Consider the following 17,445-nt stretch of genomic DNA (forward strand, 5'->3'; position numbering starts at 1 on the left):
AAGATTGGACGTACTTTCCCAAAAATGTATCCAAACCTTTGACTGGTACTGTATATGTAAATTGGATATTTTCCTCTATTAGACAGGTCTTGGTAGAATTGTGGACAGGAAATGATGAGGAAGAGATGAGATTTGGATGAGGAAGTTTCTCAGTCACCATTTGAGCTGGTTTTGAACATTGCAATCCTAATACATGGTAGGGGTCTTAACTACTCACCATCATGAGGCCCTCAGACATTTTCTCTTAAACGTGTTTTCAGCTAAGTAATTAAAACAAAGTAATAAAACAAAGTATATTTTGCAAACTGTTAGAATCCATGTAACATTATCTCTTCATGACATGATGAATCTAAGGTTGCTTTAACTAAGTTAAAATAGTTTTTAACATTGTAGTATGTTAACAGTGTGCGATAATTTGCCTCTGCATTCAAAGCATTTGGTCATTTACTTTTAGCATTGATTATAGGGTTTATATCGCTGAAATTAAGTGGTATTCAAACTCTGCTTTGATTGGTTTTGTGTGGTTTAGAGAAGCTCATCTCTTTGTGTGTTAAGTGCGTAATCAGTGATTTTATCTTAATGTATTTTGTCTTAATTTACCTCTTGCAGAATAATGGATGAAAATTATTGTGGGGATCCAAATGTGCAGTTCTACCACTTCTCAGGACTGTGGTGTGACTGTGAATGCTGTGAACAGTGTTATTAATGACAACAGCACTGAAGAATCATGAGGTTTAGTCTAGACCTCTTTCTACCTCCTTCCATGCAGTATTAGTTGATGTGCCCTTTTGTCTGCTGACGAACATCTATTTTATTTAACTGTTCTTTGTAGTGTGTTGTGTGCTAACCACGATGAAGGCTTCAAAATTAAAATGTTGACCTCTTCAGATGAACAACCTTTGACAGCCTCTGGATCCATAAAATGATCTCATTCTATGTTATTGATTCATTTATTGGCACAAAGTGAGTACCATATAAACACATTGTGTTAGTAGGGAAACATACAGTAACTAAACACAGTGTTACTGCTGATTTATAAATTCACAATTTTCCTTTCTTATGCAGCTTGTGCAGAATGTCCTTGTTGTGACATTAAAGAGATCATGAAAAACTTTCTCGTCTCACAGTGCTGCACATTTGGTACTTAAACATATTCATCTTTGATAGCGAGACATTTGCACCTTCACTGGAATTCATTAATGATCTTAATGCTTAAGGGAGCTTAACAGGTGCTGTACAGACTCCCTTATTAGATTTTTGTTCTCTCTGATATTTCATATGGTTAATATAATTCCATTCATTGAAAGTCATATTTGACTTTTATTCATATGAATATAGTTTTTAATTAATTGCTTAATTGATGTGCTAAGGTTGGATGAGCACATCATTTGATAAAATATGGTTTTCTCCACATGCAGCATTTGCAGCAAAACTTGTGATGTGCAGGATTTAATATAAGCCTATGTGTATAAATATCCATTTTGTATGAATGAATGAATCTTTTGGGCATGATTGGAGTTTTGCTACCAAATTACTTATATACTGCAAAATATTATATTAACTACACAATTAGATTTGGCCACCAGATGCAGCATGTTTCACCCAACAGAAGGATGAAGCAACATAATTTGTTTGGCATTCTGCATCAGGACATGCATGGTGGTATAGTGCAGGTGGTAGGAGGAGCGGGCAGTTTGGCATTAAGTATTGTCTGCATCCTGATAACGAGCTCGCTGCCAGTCTGTTAATTTTCCATAGCAGTAAACATAGAGACTGTAATTAGAGGACAGATTTGTTGCAAAGCTTGCTCAGCTTTATAGGAATCGTCTCCACATTTTGACCACTGAGATGACTCACACTGTATATAACTGCAACCCCATGAGTTTTCAAGCTGTGAATGCCAGTTATTGTGGCTTTTTTATGGCTCTGTCTGCTACTTTAGGCTGCTTTTGATCTCACCTACCTATTACCTGTCAATCACAGTAATGTGCACTGGGTATCTAGGCCTATTTTCCACTTGCTTGCTTTGATGCCCACCAGCAAGTTGTTGTCAGTGCTCTCCATATATACTGAGCACTTCTATAGTGGACTCATTTCATGCTTGTTGAACTTGAAGAACTGCACTATTGATTGTTGTTTTCTACTTTCTTAATAGTAATGATCATTTGTGACTCTAAAGGGACAACAGGGGAGTCCCTTCCCCTTCGCTTTTCATTAAATGCCAGTCTTTTTTTTTTTTCCTTTCACGGGTACTTAAATTCTGATCAAAACCTTTTAGAAGGAAAGAGATCTTCATTCTCCTCTTCCAGTGTTGGCCAGCTCTTTAACATCTGAGCAGTGACCTGGAAAATATGTGAAAGTGCGCTCTCGGTTAATTTCACCTCAGAGAGAAGATAAAACTGATCAAGAGCAGGGTGGAAAGCTTGGTTAAACTGTACTGCTCTGTGTGAAAGTTTAACATTTAATCTATGTTGCTCAATGCAAGAACATTACTGTAATTTACTCTCTTTATTTCAATTTAAACAACATTGATCAAATCAGCTCCTTGTCTCTCCTTCTCTATCTGTCCCATCTTATTCTGCAGTTGGTGAGTGGGGAGTTTGATCTGGAGACAAACTTCATTATTCAGGATGCAGAGAGTATCGGCTGCCTGGTGGAGCTGCTGGAGCACTGTGACTTCACCTGCCAGGCTGAAATCTGGAGCATGTTCACCGCCATCCTTCGGAAGAGTGTGCGAAACCTGCAGACGAGCACGGAGGTGGGCCTCATCCAGCAGGTGCTGCTCGAAATGAGCTCAGTTGATGACATGATTGCAGGTGAGCAGGTCTTTTACTGCTAAATAGCAGAGGTCGTACATTCATTTTCATATTGATTGTTATTATGTTAATGTCCAGCGCATAAGCATGGGTTATGCCCTCTTGTGTTTCAGCTCTCTGTCAGGCAACAAAACATTATCTCTGTATCTTTTAATAGATCTGCATTTTGAATAGATGCACAAAGTTGCCATACAGATTGTGGGTGAAAAAAGCTCATTTCCATCTGCAAGCCTTTTCAGAAGTCTAGGTGTATTTTCCACAAAACTCCACATCAGAAGTCGACAAAAAAGAACTTTCAGAACTTTGCTTGGGTGGCTTTTTTCTGTGTGGTAATAATGTAAAAAAAAAAAAAATCATGCAAAAGGAGAAAGAAACTGTAGGAAGGCAGCAGTGAATTTAAGACCTCCTTCAAACATATTGAGAAGGTAGAAGCAATAAAAGATGAATAAGTTAGGAATGTTTGGAGTGTGCTTTGTAATTTAACCACTTTCATTTCTTAGTAAAAGTTCAAACAATTCTTTGATACATCAGTTATTAATAAAAGTCACAGTGACACTTGAAAGAAAAATATTCATTCACATTGAATTCAAACAGTCCTTTTTAATTGCTTGTACGTATCTCTTTAAGGAGGTCTTTGATTTGCAAATATATCACACTATTGTATATTGGATCCAGAATATTTGTGTAGTGTTGAATAGTAAACTCATTTGCTGCTTCAACTTTTGTGTTGCACCACAATCAAGTCAAAAATTTGCCCTTGACCAGTACTACTGTGGTCATTAGCACAGTACAATATCTCATAGATGAATGACTTGATTTGATGAAGTAATTTGTGTATATATTCATCATCCCCATGCCTCCCCAGTCTTTATACATGAGGGGGGTTTATGAAGCAGTCACAGCAGGGACCACTATCCAGTTTTTATTCTTGTTTTTTTCAATACTTACAAGCCGTCAGGGAATGAGCCCCTCAAATCTGTATTCATGTCACAGTGTTGTTGTCTCTGGAAGTCAGTATCACTTCGGTATTTTGCACAGTGCAAATTACATCCATACCTTGTGTAGCTTATAAATTATGTTTCAGCTGATGAAAACAAAATGCATATTCCCTGTGGTGTTCCTATGCCTGTGAGTTAAACAATGTACCATTTAGACATCACTTTGATTTACAAGTCAGTTCCCATGTAATTGCAGTGGAAGTGTCTGTGTGATGAATGCAAGATCATTTCACAGACAATGCACTTAGTGAGAATGAAGTTAAACCAAAGAAACACTGTTACTTTTTATCTAGGGAGTTGATGCATATGAATACATGTGGATGCATTTTAATGTTTCTGAAATGCAGCTGCAGCTGATGATTATAATTTCTCTTCTTGTTCTCCTCTTGTTTGTTTGTTTGTGTGTGTGTGTGTGTGTGTGTGTGTGTGTGTGTGTGTGTGTGTGTGTGTGTGTGTGTGTGTGTGTGTGTGTGTATTTGGTGATACATGTTTTCTATCTTGCCTTTAAAGACTTGCTGGTGGACATGTTGGGAGTGCTGGCCAGCTACAGCATCACAGTGAAGGAACTGAAGATTCTTTTTAGCATGCTACGAGGGGAAGGCAGCGTCTGGGTAAGTGATATCAGGGACCAGATGCAGTGTGTTAGACACAAGTGTGTCACTTGAGTTGCCCCTAGAGAGCCATTACGCTGATCTGTTTGGGGGTTGTTCTGTAATTGACAAACTGCAGAATGAGCGAATGAGCCAACAGACAGTGTATTGACTATCTGCAGTCAAAACAGTCTGAGAGATAGCCTTGACTGTGTAGTAACTTCTCTTTCATCTTTACCACCTGTGCAGCCGAGGCACGCAGTCAAAATGTTGTCGGTGCTGAATCAGATGCCCCAGAGACACGGCCCAGATGCTTTCTTCAACTTTCCTGGTCGCAGTGCAGCAGTAAGCATTCACTTATTTCCATCCTGCAATTTTTAATCTTTAAATTCAAATAGCATGAATTTTAAACCATGCCCAGCAGTTATAAGTGGATTATTGATCAATCAAATGCACAATTTAACAAAGTAAGATATGTTACACAATACTAATAGATGTTATAGATGACACATACTATGTTAATAATAATAGCCAAAAGCTTAAAAGTAACTCATTTTCAAAATGTTTACCTGAACATGTGCTTGGCTCCGTACAGTTTTATGTCATGAGATAATTGTGAAAAGCAATGTTGATTTCAGCAAAATGGTTATTGTCTGATGGGTATTATCATTAACTTTGTTGATGGACCCACTCTAATACAACCTGACTTCATTTTAGGATTTATGATCTTACAGTAAGAATTTTTGACAACTCCAAGAAAACAGGTTTTTAACTGGCCTTTACATGCTTGTGGATTCAGCTATACAGATACTGGGTGCATAAACAGAGTTCTAATTATTGATAGTGTTTAAAGTTTTAATGTGAAGTATCTACTCAGTGTAAGAAAGATAGACATTGTAGTGCAAGTAAATGTAATGTGTGCAGTTTACAGCTAATATATTGAGAGAAAGCAGTGATAAAGTATAGTAAATATTGTAGGTAGAGAGATATGCAGCCTGTTATAAGACAGAACTAGTGGGGTATACAGTTCATTACCTTATTCTAATTAACTGTTACACTTAGCAAGGCTGAAAGCTTTCTCTGCACATTTAGCATCATGCCAAAGCATGTTGATTAAAGCAAGTAAATAAATCCTCACAGCGATTTTATTAAATACCTTCTTAATTTTCAGTGATGATTAAAAAGTTGTTTTAAACAAGTCTCTCCATCAAATCTTAGAGATTAATAGCAACTTTACCCACATGCAGATAGGACGGGGAATAAAGGCTGGATTCATTTCAAAGTGGCTGGACACTTGCCATCATAAAATATTCAGCATGAGCAGGAATTAAAGTGCAGTCAGTTAGCCAGCAACATCTTGGAGGACACCACATATTTGCAATTCCCTGTGTGCTATTTTACTTTATATAGTGACAAATCTACTAAAAGATAGGCGTTTATGTGACCTTAGCAAAAAATCTATACATTTATATTAAATATTTGCAGTAAGCATTCTGTGAAAAAGTGGCATGAAATCTCAGCTTATCTATATTAGATCCATAGAAGTCAGTCATTTTAAACACCATGGTTCTCTTTCATAATATTTCGTTCGATGTCTCACTATGGGATGCACGCCTCGCTGCAGCCCTCAGAAGCATTTATCTCATTACGCCAATCCTGATTGGCTGGTGAACGTGTCCGTCCGCCACAGGTAGTCCCACCTACCTTAAATAGCTCATGCGGACGGCACCACCCTCATTCAAACACCTCTTCTCACTCGGAGCATATCTCGCGTCCAGGGCTAGCTAGCTTAACTGTCCATAGACGGATCTTATTTAGCTTCTGTCGCTGGGCGCTACTAGCTTAGGACATTTTTTCTGCTTCGTCGGTCACACCAGATCGAACTCAGTGCTTTCCTGCCCTCCACGGCTTGGTCAGCACTGCTCTCGACGCCCCACCACGACTACTCGAGCACCGGGCATTAGCACACCAGCTAATTCTCGGCTTCTTCACGGTTAGCACACCAGCTAACTGCCTCGGCTCCCTGCCTGCACACCAGCTCGCACGGAATGGAGGCTAAAACCCCTCACACCAGAGGGCACGGAGACTCCGGAGCCAGACTCTGTCGCTGCGGGAATAAGATATCGAGCATGGATCCACACCAGGTCTGCTCGTGCTGTCTTGGGCTGGAACACGCCCTGGCGGCTATCGAGGTCCCCGGCTCGTGTCAACACTGTGCGGTGTTCACCATCAAGAGTCTCCGCAGACGACTAGCCCGCCAGGCTAGCCTGTCTGGACATGACCCCTATCTCTCTTCCGACGGCGCCGCCGTCGAGGGCGGAGAGGAGGTGGGGGTCGCTGCGGTGGCGACACCGGAGGCTAGCGCCAGCTGGGGCTCCCAGCTCGTGCTAGCCGCGGTTCCCCCGCTGGAGGAAGACGTCCTGGATTTGGACTATGGGGAAGATGATGATGGCGCCTTGGATCTCCTCATATCAGAGGATGAAGAAGAGGATGACATCTTCATCACGCCGGCTCGGGCTGCAAAGCCCGCGGCTTCCGTCGACTCTCGGGATGGAGACGAGAGTAGCACACCAGCTTCTCCCTCCCCCAGCTCGGACATGCTCGACGTGTGCAAACGCGCTGCTGCCCGGCTGGGCATCCCCTGGCCCGCTGTCGTAGCTGAGACCACCAGATCACGCTACGAGGGGAAGAAATTGCCCTTGGCCAAGAGCGCGACGAAGCAACTTCTCCCCGTCTTCCCGGAGCTGCTGGAGGAGGTGGCGCGCTCATGGATAGACCGCCCCTACAGCAGCCGGAGCCCGGTTCCCGGGGCCTCGTCCCTCGACTATGAGGCGATGGAGAGCCTGGGTCTGCTCCGCATGCCTCCGATAGAGCCACTTTTTGCAGCTCACCTTCACCCCCAGCTGTCAGCGGTGTCCTCCCGGAGCCCCAGCCTGCCGTCCAAGTCCGACCGTTTTCAGTCAGCCCTGACTGAGAAAGCGTACAAGGCGGCGGCGCTCTCGGCCAGAGCGCTCAATGTCCTCTCGCTGCTCACGGCTTACCAGGCTGAGTTGTGCGAGGATGTTGTGCAAACTCAGGACTCAGCTGCGTGGGAGGAGATACCGGTCATCACCGACCTGTGTCTCCGTGTCCAACGCTGCGCGGTCCAGGCCACGGGAAGAGCGATGGGGACCATGGTTCTGCAGGAGCGAGCGCGGTGGCTCAACCTCGCCAGCCTGTCAGACAGAGAGAAGGACGACGTCCTGGACATGCCCATTGTCCCGGAGGGGATTTTTGGTTCCGCCCTAGCATCGATGCAACAACGGTGTGAAGCCAAAAAGAAGGAAGACGAAGCTCTCAAGCTCTGCCTCCCTCGCAAGCCCCCAGCTCCCTCTCCACCTGCGCAGCGTAAATCCTTCGCGCAGGCTGCTTCCCAGGTTTCGCAGTTCAAAATACCGAAACATCCGAAGCCTCAGCCCGCCCTGCCGCCCGTGCCCGGTCGGCCCGGCTGGTTCAAGAAGCCCTCGGCCCCAGCTACAGCTCCGCCGGCACAGCCCGCGCAAGCTACCAGCCACCAGGCCAGGAAGAAAAAGAGAGCGGCCTGACCGCCCCTCTCGTCACCGGTGATGCAGCTGGAAGTTCCCCGTTCTCCAGCTCCACCTGTTTGGCTTCCGAGCGTGCACTCCGGGACCCCCCACGCCCCCATCTCCCGGCTGCCACGGACCGTGCCAGAGCAGACCGGGAGAGACGGACGTCTGACGGCAGAGGGTTCAGCGGTTGCCCCTCTCCCATGTCCACAAGCACGCACACACACACAAGTTTTCATAAAGAAAATAAAATGTGTCCCGCTGTCGCATCCGGGCCGAGTGCCGAGGGCGCAGCTAATAAAAGCCAAAACTATAAAAATAAACAGCGCAGTGGCGGCACCTGCTGTCCCACCCCCGGGGAAAGCCGCGGCTTTTCCCGGGGTGAGGGCAGTGAGGTCCCCGTCACTGCGTTGTCCTCCCGGGCCAAAGTGCACAGCACCGCCCAGAGGCCATGTCAGTTTTCCACCACGAGAGGGCACCACCGCACCGCGGTTGGGACCTCTCATGGTGGAAGAGCTGCAGCGCGTCTCACCTCTCTGCCGCAGGTGGCAGAGGTGGGCTGCGCTCGCAGCTTCGCCCTGGGTGTTGAAGACGATTTTGAGGGGTTACAGGCTGCAGTTTGCCGCTGTTCCCCCTCGATTCGCCGGCATAATACACTCCCAGGCTCAGGGAGAGTCAGCTCGTGTTTTGCAAGAGGAAATCCTCTCACTGTTAAACAAAGGAGCAATCTGTGTCGTTCCTCCCGCACAGTATCAGAGCGGTTTTTACTCCAGGTACTTTCTGGTCCCAAAACGGGGGGGGAGTGGTATTCGCCCTATTCTCACACGGCACCTATTAGACCTGGGTTTTGTGATAAACGCGGAAAAGAGCATGCTGTGCCCGACACAGGGATTATCCCTGGACTCGGTGATTTTCACGGCGCGCCTCTCGGCGGAGCGAGTGAGAGCTTTCAGAGCATGTCTCGCGCTTTTCCATCTAGGCAAATCTGTTCAATTCAGATTGTGTCTTCGATTACTCGGACTGATGGCGTCAGCCATTCTCGTGGTTCGTCTCGGTCGCCTCCACATGAGGGAATTCCAGCTCTGGGTGGCCTCATGCGGGCTGGATCCCATGCGTCATGGCGCACGGAGAGTGTTGGTTACGCCGGGGTGCGTCAGGGCACTGCGCCACTGGCGAGCCCCGTCGTTTCTGACCCGCGGGGTGCCCATGGGCTCTGTCCTGTCCAGGAAGGTGGTCACTACGGACGCCAGCCTGACAGGGTGGGGCGGAATTCACGAGGGCCGGTCAGTGAGGGGCCGCTGGAGTGTGGACCTCCAGCGGTCTCACATAAATTTTCTGGAACTTTCAGCGGTGTTCCTCTCCCTGAAACACTTCCTTCCGTCTCTCATGGGCCATCATGTCCTGGTGAGGACGGACAATACGACGACGGTAGCGTACATCAACCGCCAAGGGGGGTTGCGCTCTCGTCAGTTGCACATGCTGGCACGCAGACTGATCCTGTGGAGCTGCGGTCGTCTCCTCTCCCTGAGGGCGACGCACGTCCCGGGAGCTCTGAACACGGGCGCGGACCTGTTGTCCAGGGGCGCGCCGGTATACGGGGAGTGGACTCTGCACCCAGAGATTGTGGAACAGATATGGGCCCGTTATGGTCGGGCCGCGGTGGATCTGTTCGCGTCAAGAGGAAACGCGCAGTGCGCGCTGTTTTACTCTCTGCGCAACCTTGATGCTCCCCTCGGCATAGACGCACTAGCGCACGTCTGGCCGCACGAGCTTCTTTACGCGTTCCCTCCCCTGGCCCTGATACCCCCCACTCTGTCCAGAGTGAGGGACCACGGCCACGCGCTGATTCTGATAGCTCCGCATTGGCCTGCAATGCATTGGCTGGCGGAGATATATCGGTTGCTGTGCGCGCAACCTTGGCAGCTCCCGCTGCGCAGGGACCTGTTATCACAGGGGGGGGGGACGTTTTTCCACCCGCACCCAGAACGCCTGGCGCTGTGGGTTTGGCCCCTGAGTGGTTCTATTTGTCAGCTGTGGGACTCCCACAGCGTGTGATTTCCACTATACAAAGTGCTCGAGCCTCTTCCACTAGGTCTCTGTATGACTGTAAGTGGAGAGTGTTTGAGGACTGGTGTCACAGAAATGGCCACGTTCCTTTTCAGTGTCCAGTAGGTGTGATATTGTCATTCTTACAGGACCTGATTGACAAACGAAAAGCCTTCTCCACAGTTAAAGTGTACTTGGCAGCTATAGCCGCCTGTCACGTGGGGTTTGGGAAACAAACAGCGAGCCAGCACCCGCTGGTTTGCCGTTTTATGAAGGGAGCGCGCAGGCTTCTCCCCGTGTCCAGACCGCTGGTGCCACCATGGGATCTGGCTGTGGTTCTGGAGGGGCTCAAGGGTCCACCTTTTGAGCCGCTGGGGGGAGCAGGCTTGAAACACCTGTCTCTCAAGACAGTGTTGTTACTGGCTCTGGCTTCGGCTAAACGGGTTAGTGACATCCATGCGCTTTCGGTGCATCCATCATGCACTCAGCTTTTCCCGGGGGATGTGAGGATGATTTTGAAGCCCAACCCGGCCTTTGTGCCTAAGGTAGTGGGCTCATGTTCTCCTATTGACCTTGTGGCCTTTGCTGCCTCGCCTGGAGAGCAGCGGTCACATGCGTTGTGTCCAGTCCGTGTGGTGCGCACTTACATGGACAGGACTAAGGGTTTCAGGAGGAGCGATCAGCTGTTTGTCTCCTGGGCTAATCCTCATAAGGGGAAACCTGTCACAAAGCAGCGCCTGTCCCACTGGGTCGTGGAGGCGATTGCTTTGGCTTATACGAGTCAGGGTTTGCAGACACCTGCGGGTCTGCGGGCGCACTCGACTCGGGGCTTGGCCGCATCCTGGGCCTTATTCAGGGGAGTTTCTGTTCAGGACATCTGTGCTGCAGCGAGTTGGTCCTCGCCTCTCACTTTTGTCCGTTTTTATATGCTGGACGTCTCCGCTCCGTGCGTGGCACGCGCGGTTTTGCTGTCCTGATTGGAACAGAGTACCTTTTCCCTGTGGGTTGGTGGACGCTCGATAAGCTTGTCTGGCAATACGGGAGCAACCATATCCCATAGTGAGACATCGAACGAAATATTATGAAAGAGAACTTTAGGTTATTTACATAACCCCGGTTCTCTGAGTAATATGAGTGAGATGTCTCACCAGACTACCCTTCTTGCTTGGGCGAGTGAGAAGAGGTGCTTATCTTGAATGAGGGTGGTGCCGTCCGCATGAGCTATTTAAGGTAGGTGGGACTACCTGTGGCGGACGGACACGTTCACCAGCCAATCAGGATTGGCGTAATGAGATAAATGCTTCTGAGGGCTGCAGCGAGGCGTGCATCCCATAGTGAGACATCTCACTCATATTACTCAGAGAACCGGGGTTATGTAAATAACCTAAAGTTTTGTGCTCTGACTAAATTGATTTCTTCATAGCTTAATCTTATAACCCTAACTTGGAACTGTTATCAGAGGCAGTGCGACAGATTTTTAAACAAGGTGCTTTTAACCTACATGATGTGTTTTTTGCCATCTTTTTTCTGCCCCCAGGCCATTGCTTTACCTCCTATTGCCAAGTGGCCTTATCAGAATGGGTTTACATTTAACACCTGGTTCAGAATGGATCCCTTGAACAACATCAATGTTGACAAGGACAAACCATATCTCTACTGGTGAGTGCACATCAATTACATACATTTGTGCTCCGTGTTTCCAATGTTGTCAATACACTGCTAGTTTTCTCACAGTTGCATTAAGTTCACATTATGACACAGAGGAGGGGAAACATACACTTTCATGTTTTTCATCAATCTAATTGCTGTAGCCATGCATTAGAAATCCTATCATTTTCCATGTTAATGATAAAAAGTGCCTATTTGAAAACCTCAATGGTGGAGCGACTCAGTATCACTATTTGCACACAACAGCAAATTTCATTAGTTTAGTGCAGAGGGACACAAGGGATCATAACATCACATCCTATGTATTCAAATGATCTACAGAACTGCAAAGTTACCAGCAGCTTTATTGACAACGCAGTATGGTGTCTGATACTCTGTGACCTACAGTGATTTCCTCATCTAAGCGGATTATGACTGGAAGTTGTTTTTCAAGGTTAAAACAGTTTTACGGACATTATTTTTCACACAATGGCAACTCAACACTTATGTAATGTGGTTTGTGAAAGAGCCCTCATTTTTTCCCAGATAATATCATGTATTATAATAGAGAAAGAGGGAATTAGGTGAGATTACTGAGATTAAAACTCATGGAAGCATGAAATACAGTGGCTGGTACTGGCTGTTGCAGAGATGGACTGCTGCAGTGGGAGGCACCGTGATGGTGTTCATTTAGATTTGAATATCTGCCACATAAGGCCCGCACACCAGCTCTTGTAGGGCTTTTGGGGGTAATTAATGCTAAAATCACTTACCTAAATGTGCGGTGATAGTCAGGGAGAAAATCACAGAATACAATGAGACATATAAAAGAGCTGTGGAAGGGAATGAAAGAGATATGAAAGATGAAAAGGTAGAGTTGGCTGACAGGGACTGTTCATACGTATTGGTCAGGGATGACAGTTAGTGCACTGTTAATCATCTGCTGGCTGCCATTGCTTTGGCTAGATCACACAGCTTGAATGAAATAATCTTCTCACCGTGGAAGGACTTGCTCTGTGTTTCTCTGAAGTGTAACATGAAAAAGAGAGAAATAAATATTGGCTAAGCTAAATTTTTGGTATTCATGTCGCAGCGAATCCTTACAGATAGAGTCACGAAAAAGGTGAGATATGCCGAGCTAATCCTGTTTATGCATTGCTCTGAGGGCCTCTGAGCTCAGTGGCAGGGTATGTAGACAACAAAAAAAGAATGTATCTTCAGAAGCAGACCAAGGTTGCAGCTTTTCACCTCATGTATAATCACAAGCCGGCTTATCGAGAGCATCTTGGCTGGCACGATGGTAGCTAGGTGTGGGGCTCTATATTTCTAGTCCTGCATGTACCCCCCACAGTATAAAAGCCGATGCTCTCTTTATCTGTCCGGACAAAGAGGCCTGTTTGTTTTAGATGATCCCAGTGGGTGGTGGTGATGGGGGGCTTTGAAAATGGGAGACAGCTATAGACCTAAAGTTTTGGAAGTATAGTGAGTAGATTTTAGCAGTGAAAATGATGTTCAGTCCAAGCAGAGAAACAATACAGAAGTAGTGCAGTGTTTAAAGGCTGTTTGTGCGTGTTCAGGATTTGATTGTACAGACTCTGCTCATACTGTATACATCTGACATTTCCTCAGTGCTGCTGACATTATATCAGGGCTTCCCATACATTCATTTATTTGTGGCAGCTCACCACAGTAAAACTTTGCCAGCCATAAATTGATTCTCAACTTTTGGAGCTGTGCACCCTGCTATTACGCTCTCTCTCTTATATACTCCCAAACAGATGCAGAAGCACCTGCACTGATTCATTCTCGTCCTGCTGCACATAAACAGCCTCCTCTGAGCTCTCTCTCTGATCTTTTACCCTGCAGTCATGTCAAGCAATCTACAGTTGACAGGCACAGTCGCATTCCACTTAAAAACTGAAACACTTAAAGATTGATTGTGCGTCTACATCGCTAAAAAGCACAGACCATAGACTGTAAGAACATGGGACTTTAGTCGAATCAATGCTCAGAAGTGCATTCAGGTGCACCTTGTAAAATCTATTCTCAAATGGCCACAAATGTTGTTTAAAATGAGCATGTTTCTATTTGTTTGTCTTTTACTGCAGCATTTTAGCAATTAGAAGCTAGAATCATAACAATAATATCCCATTCATCTCTACATAGACACATTTGGAAAAAAAAATTCCCCCGTCAGCTACCACCACAAAAAGAATCTGATTCGTGGGAAACACTGTATGTATATTTTATCTGCGGATTCAAGAAAATCATAATGAAAGGATCAGATTGAAGATGCGTCACTTTTCATCTGTATTTTTTGCTTTTTTCTGCTGAACAGCATCAGAGAAACACTTATTTTTAATGTGAAACTGCTTTGTTTCCTTTTTGGTCTTCGAGAGGAGGTGACCTCTGCATGTAATTTGGCTCATGGTGAAAAACCCTCTGAATGATGAACACTGAAGGACCCTAACTTGGAGAAGCATCCTTCAGAACACTGTCTTTGTAGAAGAAACCATACGCCCGTGAGCAGTGTGGGAAGAAATTCAGCTGCATTACAATGTGGCTACTGTCTCCAGCTACTTGCTTGGTCAGGCTAATTTTTTTTCACTGACTCAACTATGCAAACTATGCCCTGTGAGGACTATGTGCTACTCCAGTAAGCAAGAATCCCCCCCAAAAAAAAATCAAAGCAAAACAAAAAAGATCACTGACCTTAAGGAGGATATTTGGCGGCTTTCTGATGAACTGCAGAAGAAAGACTCTTCTGTTCTGCTTCATGGATGTGGCTTCTGGGCAGGCCAACAGATCATTGTAACCATCCAGGACACAATTCTGTGGGATCCCTCCACCTGTCCACAGCTTTCCTCCCACTTGACACGCAACCATCAGTCATTCTGGGCTGAAGTGGTGGTCTGCGGTCGCAAGAGATACTTGGATAGGACTGCCTCACCACCTCAACTAAGCCTCTCCAACCGCTATGCAACCCCGTCTAATGATACACTCCAGTCCACTCAACTTTTGACTGGTCCTAATCTGAAACCCTGCGCCTACTGAAACTGCAGCTTCTTCACCCCTGGTGGCTAGCAGTGTTTGGGTGTCTCGCCATTCCAATGGGAAGACAAATCAACTGCCTTCATCTCAAGTAATGACCTCTGCTTCTCATCTTAAGATCTTGAAAGAGGTTGTGATCAGACGCTTTGGGAGTCTTACATGCCCTGAGCTAGCATTAAAGTCCTCTCTGAAGTTTGAGGTTGCTGCCTTGCCACAACACTCGCCTGCTTGGACACTCCATCCTCAGTTAGCGACTTCAACACACAGTGCAGAAAGAGATTGTGCACTGTCCTGTCCTGAAAACTCAAAGCTGTCTTATGCCCATCCCCTCTTCTCTCTAACCACATTAATTGTTGGGGATTCAATAATAACCGTTCTTTCAATGCAGCCACACACTGCTCCCCTGGAGCCGTAGTTTGGCATCCTGGATAAGCCCCCATGAATTCTGCGTTCACGCTTGTCTTCTGCCAAATGAGTAATAATATGTGGACAAATGATGCAGCTTGTGAGCAGTCTGAGCTGACCAAAAATGATTTTAACTGCCATTTTAACTTTTTAGGTAATTGTGGAATATCTGTTTTTTATTTCTGGTGCTATTCCCACACTGGCTTATGGAGCAGGGCATTTCAGCAAAATTCTCACTCTCCACACTTGGCTCCAGTCTTCCTGCAGAGCTCATAATATAGGTTATATTGACAATTTCTAATCTGTTTTGGGATCGTTTCTCCATCTTCAGTATTGATGGAGTCGGTAGCCGAATGCAAGGGGCTAACCTGCAACCTTCCATACAGTCTCTCTATGTGCCTGACTGTTTACATCTCACACACCCTCCCTGGACAGCCACCATGGCACAGAGTACTGTCCCCCCTGCTAGCTCCCGCTGCTGGACTCATCTGTCATTAATCCTCTCGCTGGGCAGTTTCCTTATACAGATCATTACTAGTGACAGGATCTCCTGTCCACACTGCACATCAGAAGGTGGATCTCTCATCACTGTGCTGTGTGCATTGGAAACCTCGAATTGTCAGTCAACATGACTCCAATAAATGCTCAATCTATTGCAAATAAGTCACTTGTCCTTAATGATATTTTGCAGGGGAAGTAGGGACTTCATGTTCCCAAAGGAACATTTCTGATAAATATCCAGAAACTTTACACATACAAACATAAATGTAAACATTTTGTTTTGTCATAAGCAGACATGCATGTAAACTAATACAATAAAAAAACAACATTTTGACTGATTTATTTGTGATTAAAACTTTAATCGATTCTTTCATTGAACAACAAAAACATAAATGTTGAGTAAAATAAACATATTCCCTATGAGCCCGCCCAATCAAAAAAAAAAAGTCCCATTCAAAATGTAAAAAAGTCCCATCACTTTTATTTCTATCTACATTTAAGTTCCCTGTTATAGGCTCACATGCAATTTTGTAAATTTCCAGTTTATTTTCGTTAATTCCCATGGAAAGTTTCCTACATTGAAAATTCCCAGAATTTTGCAACCCTATTCCTGACATGGTAGCAGAATATGGACTATTCCCATCTAATCAAACTTTGTCCTGCAGACTGCTCTTTTATCAGAATGCCCCAGCTGATGGGTTATGGTGGTGGACTTGCCATAGTTTTTATGAGCAAGTTTACGTGCCAGATGGTAAGCACTTAGTCTTACTGCTCTTTTGAACTGCAAATATTAGGGCCGGTCAACTAAACCCTATTTTTTGTATTTTAACTTACCCATGACCAGGCCCAATCGTCTTCTTCTTATCAGATTTGGCTGATCTTTTATCATCTATTATAAGGCTGGACAGTGTCCTAATGGTTTGGGATTTTAACCTTCTGTTGATATTTTTAAGTAAGACCCCTTTTTATTATCTTCCTTTTTAATTAATTTTCTTTTCTTTTTTTAAAATTTGATTCTTTTTTCCTACGTTTGTACTCTTTTAATACTTTTTGGGTTTTTTTATTTCTTTTTTGCTCTATTTTGTTGCTCTTTGTTATTTATAGAATTGCCCTCATGTCTTCTTTTTAATACGTCTTTGATTTTATTTTCCTCTGTAAAGCACTTTGAGCTGCATTCTATGAAGTATGTTGTACAAATAAAGTGTATTATCATTATTATTATTATTCATACTGGTGATACTATGTGTAATATTGCTCTAATGGTGACTGCAATAACTTTCTTAAATATTTTTATAACCCATCCATTGTTAAATTCCTTGCCTCCATAGACAATGTTACAGCCTTTATAGGAACAATTAAACCCTCTTTAAGCCCACTAGATGTCTGTCCTGTCAACCTCTCTGTTCTTACAGATTTTTTAATTCATTGGTCCCTGCTTATTTAATGCAGTAAGCCTTCTCTTTTATCAGGGTGTGTCTCCTCCTATCTGGACCCCTCTCTGCAAGAGAATTCTAAGTCTTTTTCTAAACTCTTGTCCAGAATTTTAGAAAAGGTTGTTGAAAAGCAAATTATTCAAACACAGGATTTACAACCATAAGGACCTTAGTGCAGCATTCACATTTTAAGACTCAGGGAAATCCTGCATTCCAGTCGACAGCACCTAAGCTTTGGAATAGTTTCCCAATAACTCCCATGATGGATTCTTTTAAAAAGCAGTAAAAAACGTATCTATTCAGACAGGCATTTAGATAGCATATGGTATTTTTATTTTGTAACTTGTGTTTTATGCTTGTTTTTTCCTGTGTGTTTTATCTGTTGTTTATCT

General features: G+C 44.8%; 1 protein-coding gene across 2 annotated transcripts in view; it reads left to right on the forward strand.

The window, feature by feature from the left end:
• Positions 1 to 17,445, forward strand: part of nbeab (neurobeachin b) — a 212,246-nt gene that overhangs the window by 49,917 nt on the left and 144,884 nt on the right. For both annotated transcript variants that reach the window (XM_062419729.1, XM_062419730.1), the window contains exons 2-5: positions 2,585 to 2,816; positions 4,325 to 4,425; positions 4,654 to 4,749; positions 11,554 to 11,675. In XM_062419729.1, the coding sequence (XP_062275713.1) occupies positions 2,585 to 2,816; positions 4,325 to 4,425; positions 4,654 to 4,749; positions 11,554 to 11,675 (551 nt within the window). The remainder of the gene's footprint in view (positions 1 to 2,584; positions 2,817 to 4,324; positions 4,426 to 4,653; positions 4,750 to 11,553; positions 11,676 to 17,445) is intronic.

The sequence above is a fragment of the Scomber scombrus genome, chromosome 5 (assembly GCF_963691925.1).
Source record: "Scomber scombrus chromosome 5, fScoSco1.1, whole genome shotgun sequence".
Taxonomy (NCBI): Eukaryota; Metazoa; Chordata; class Actinopteri; order Scombriformes; family Scombridae; genus Scomber; species Scomber scombrus.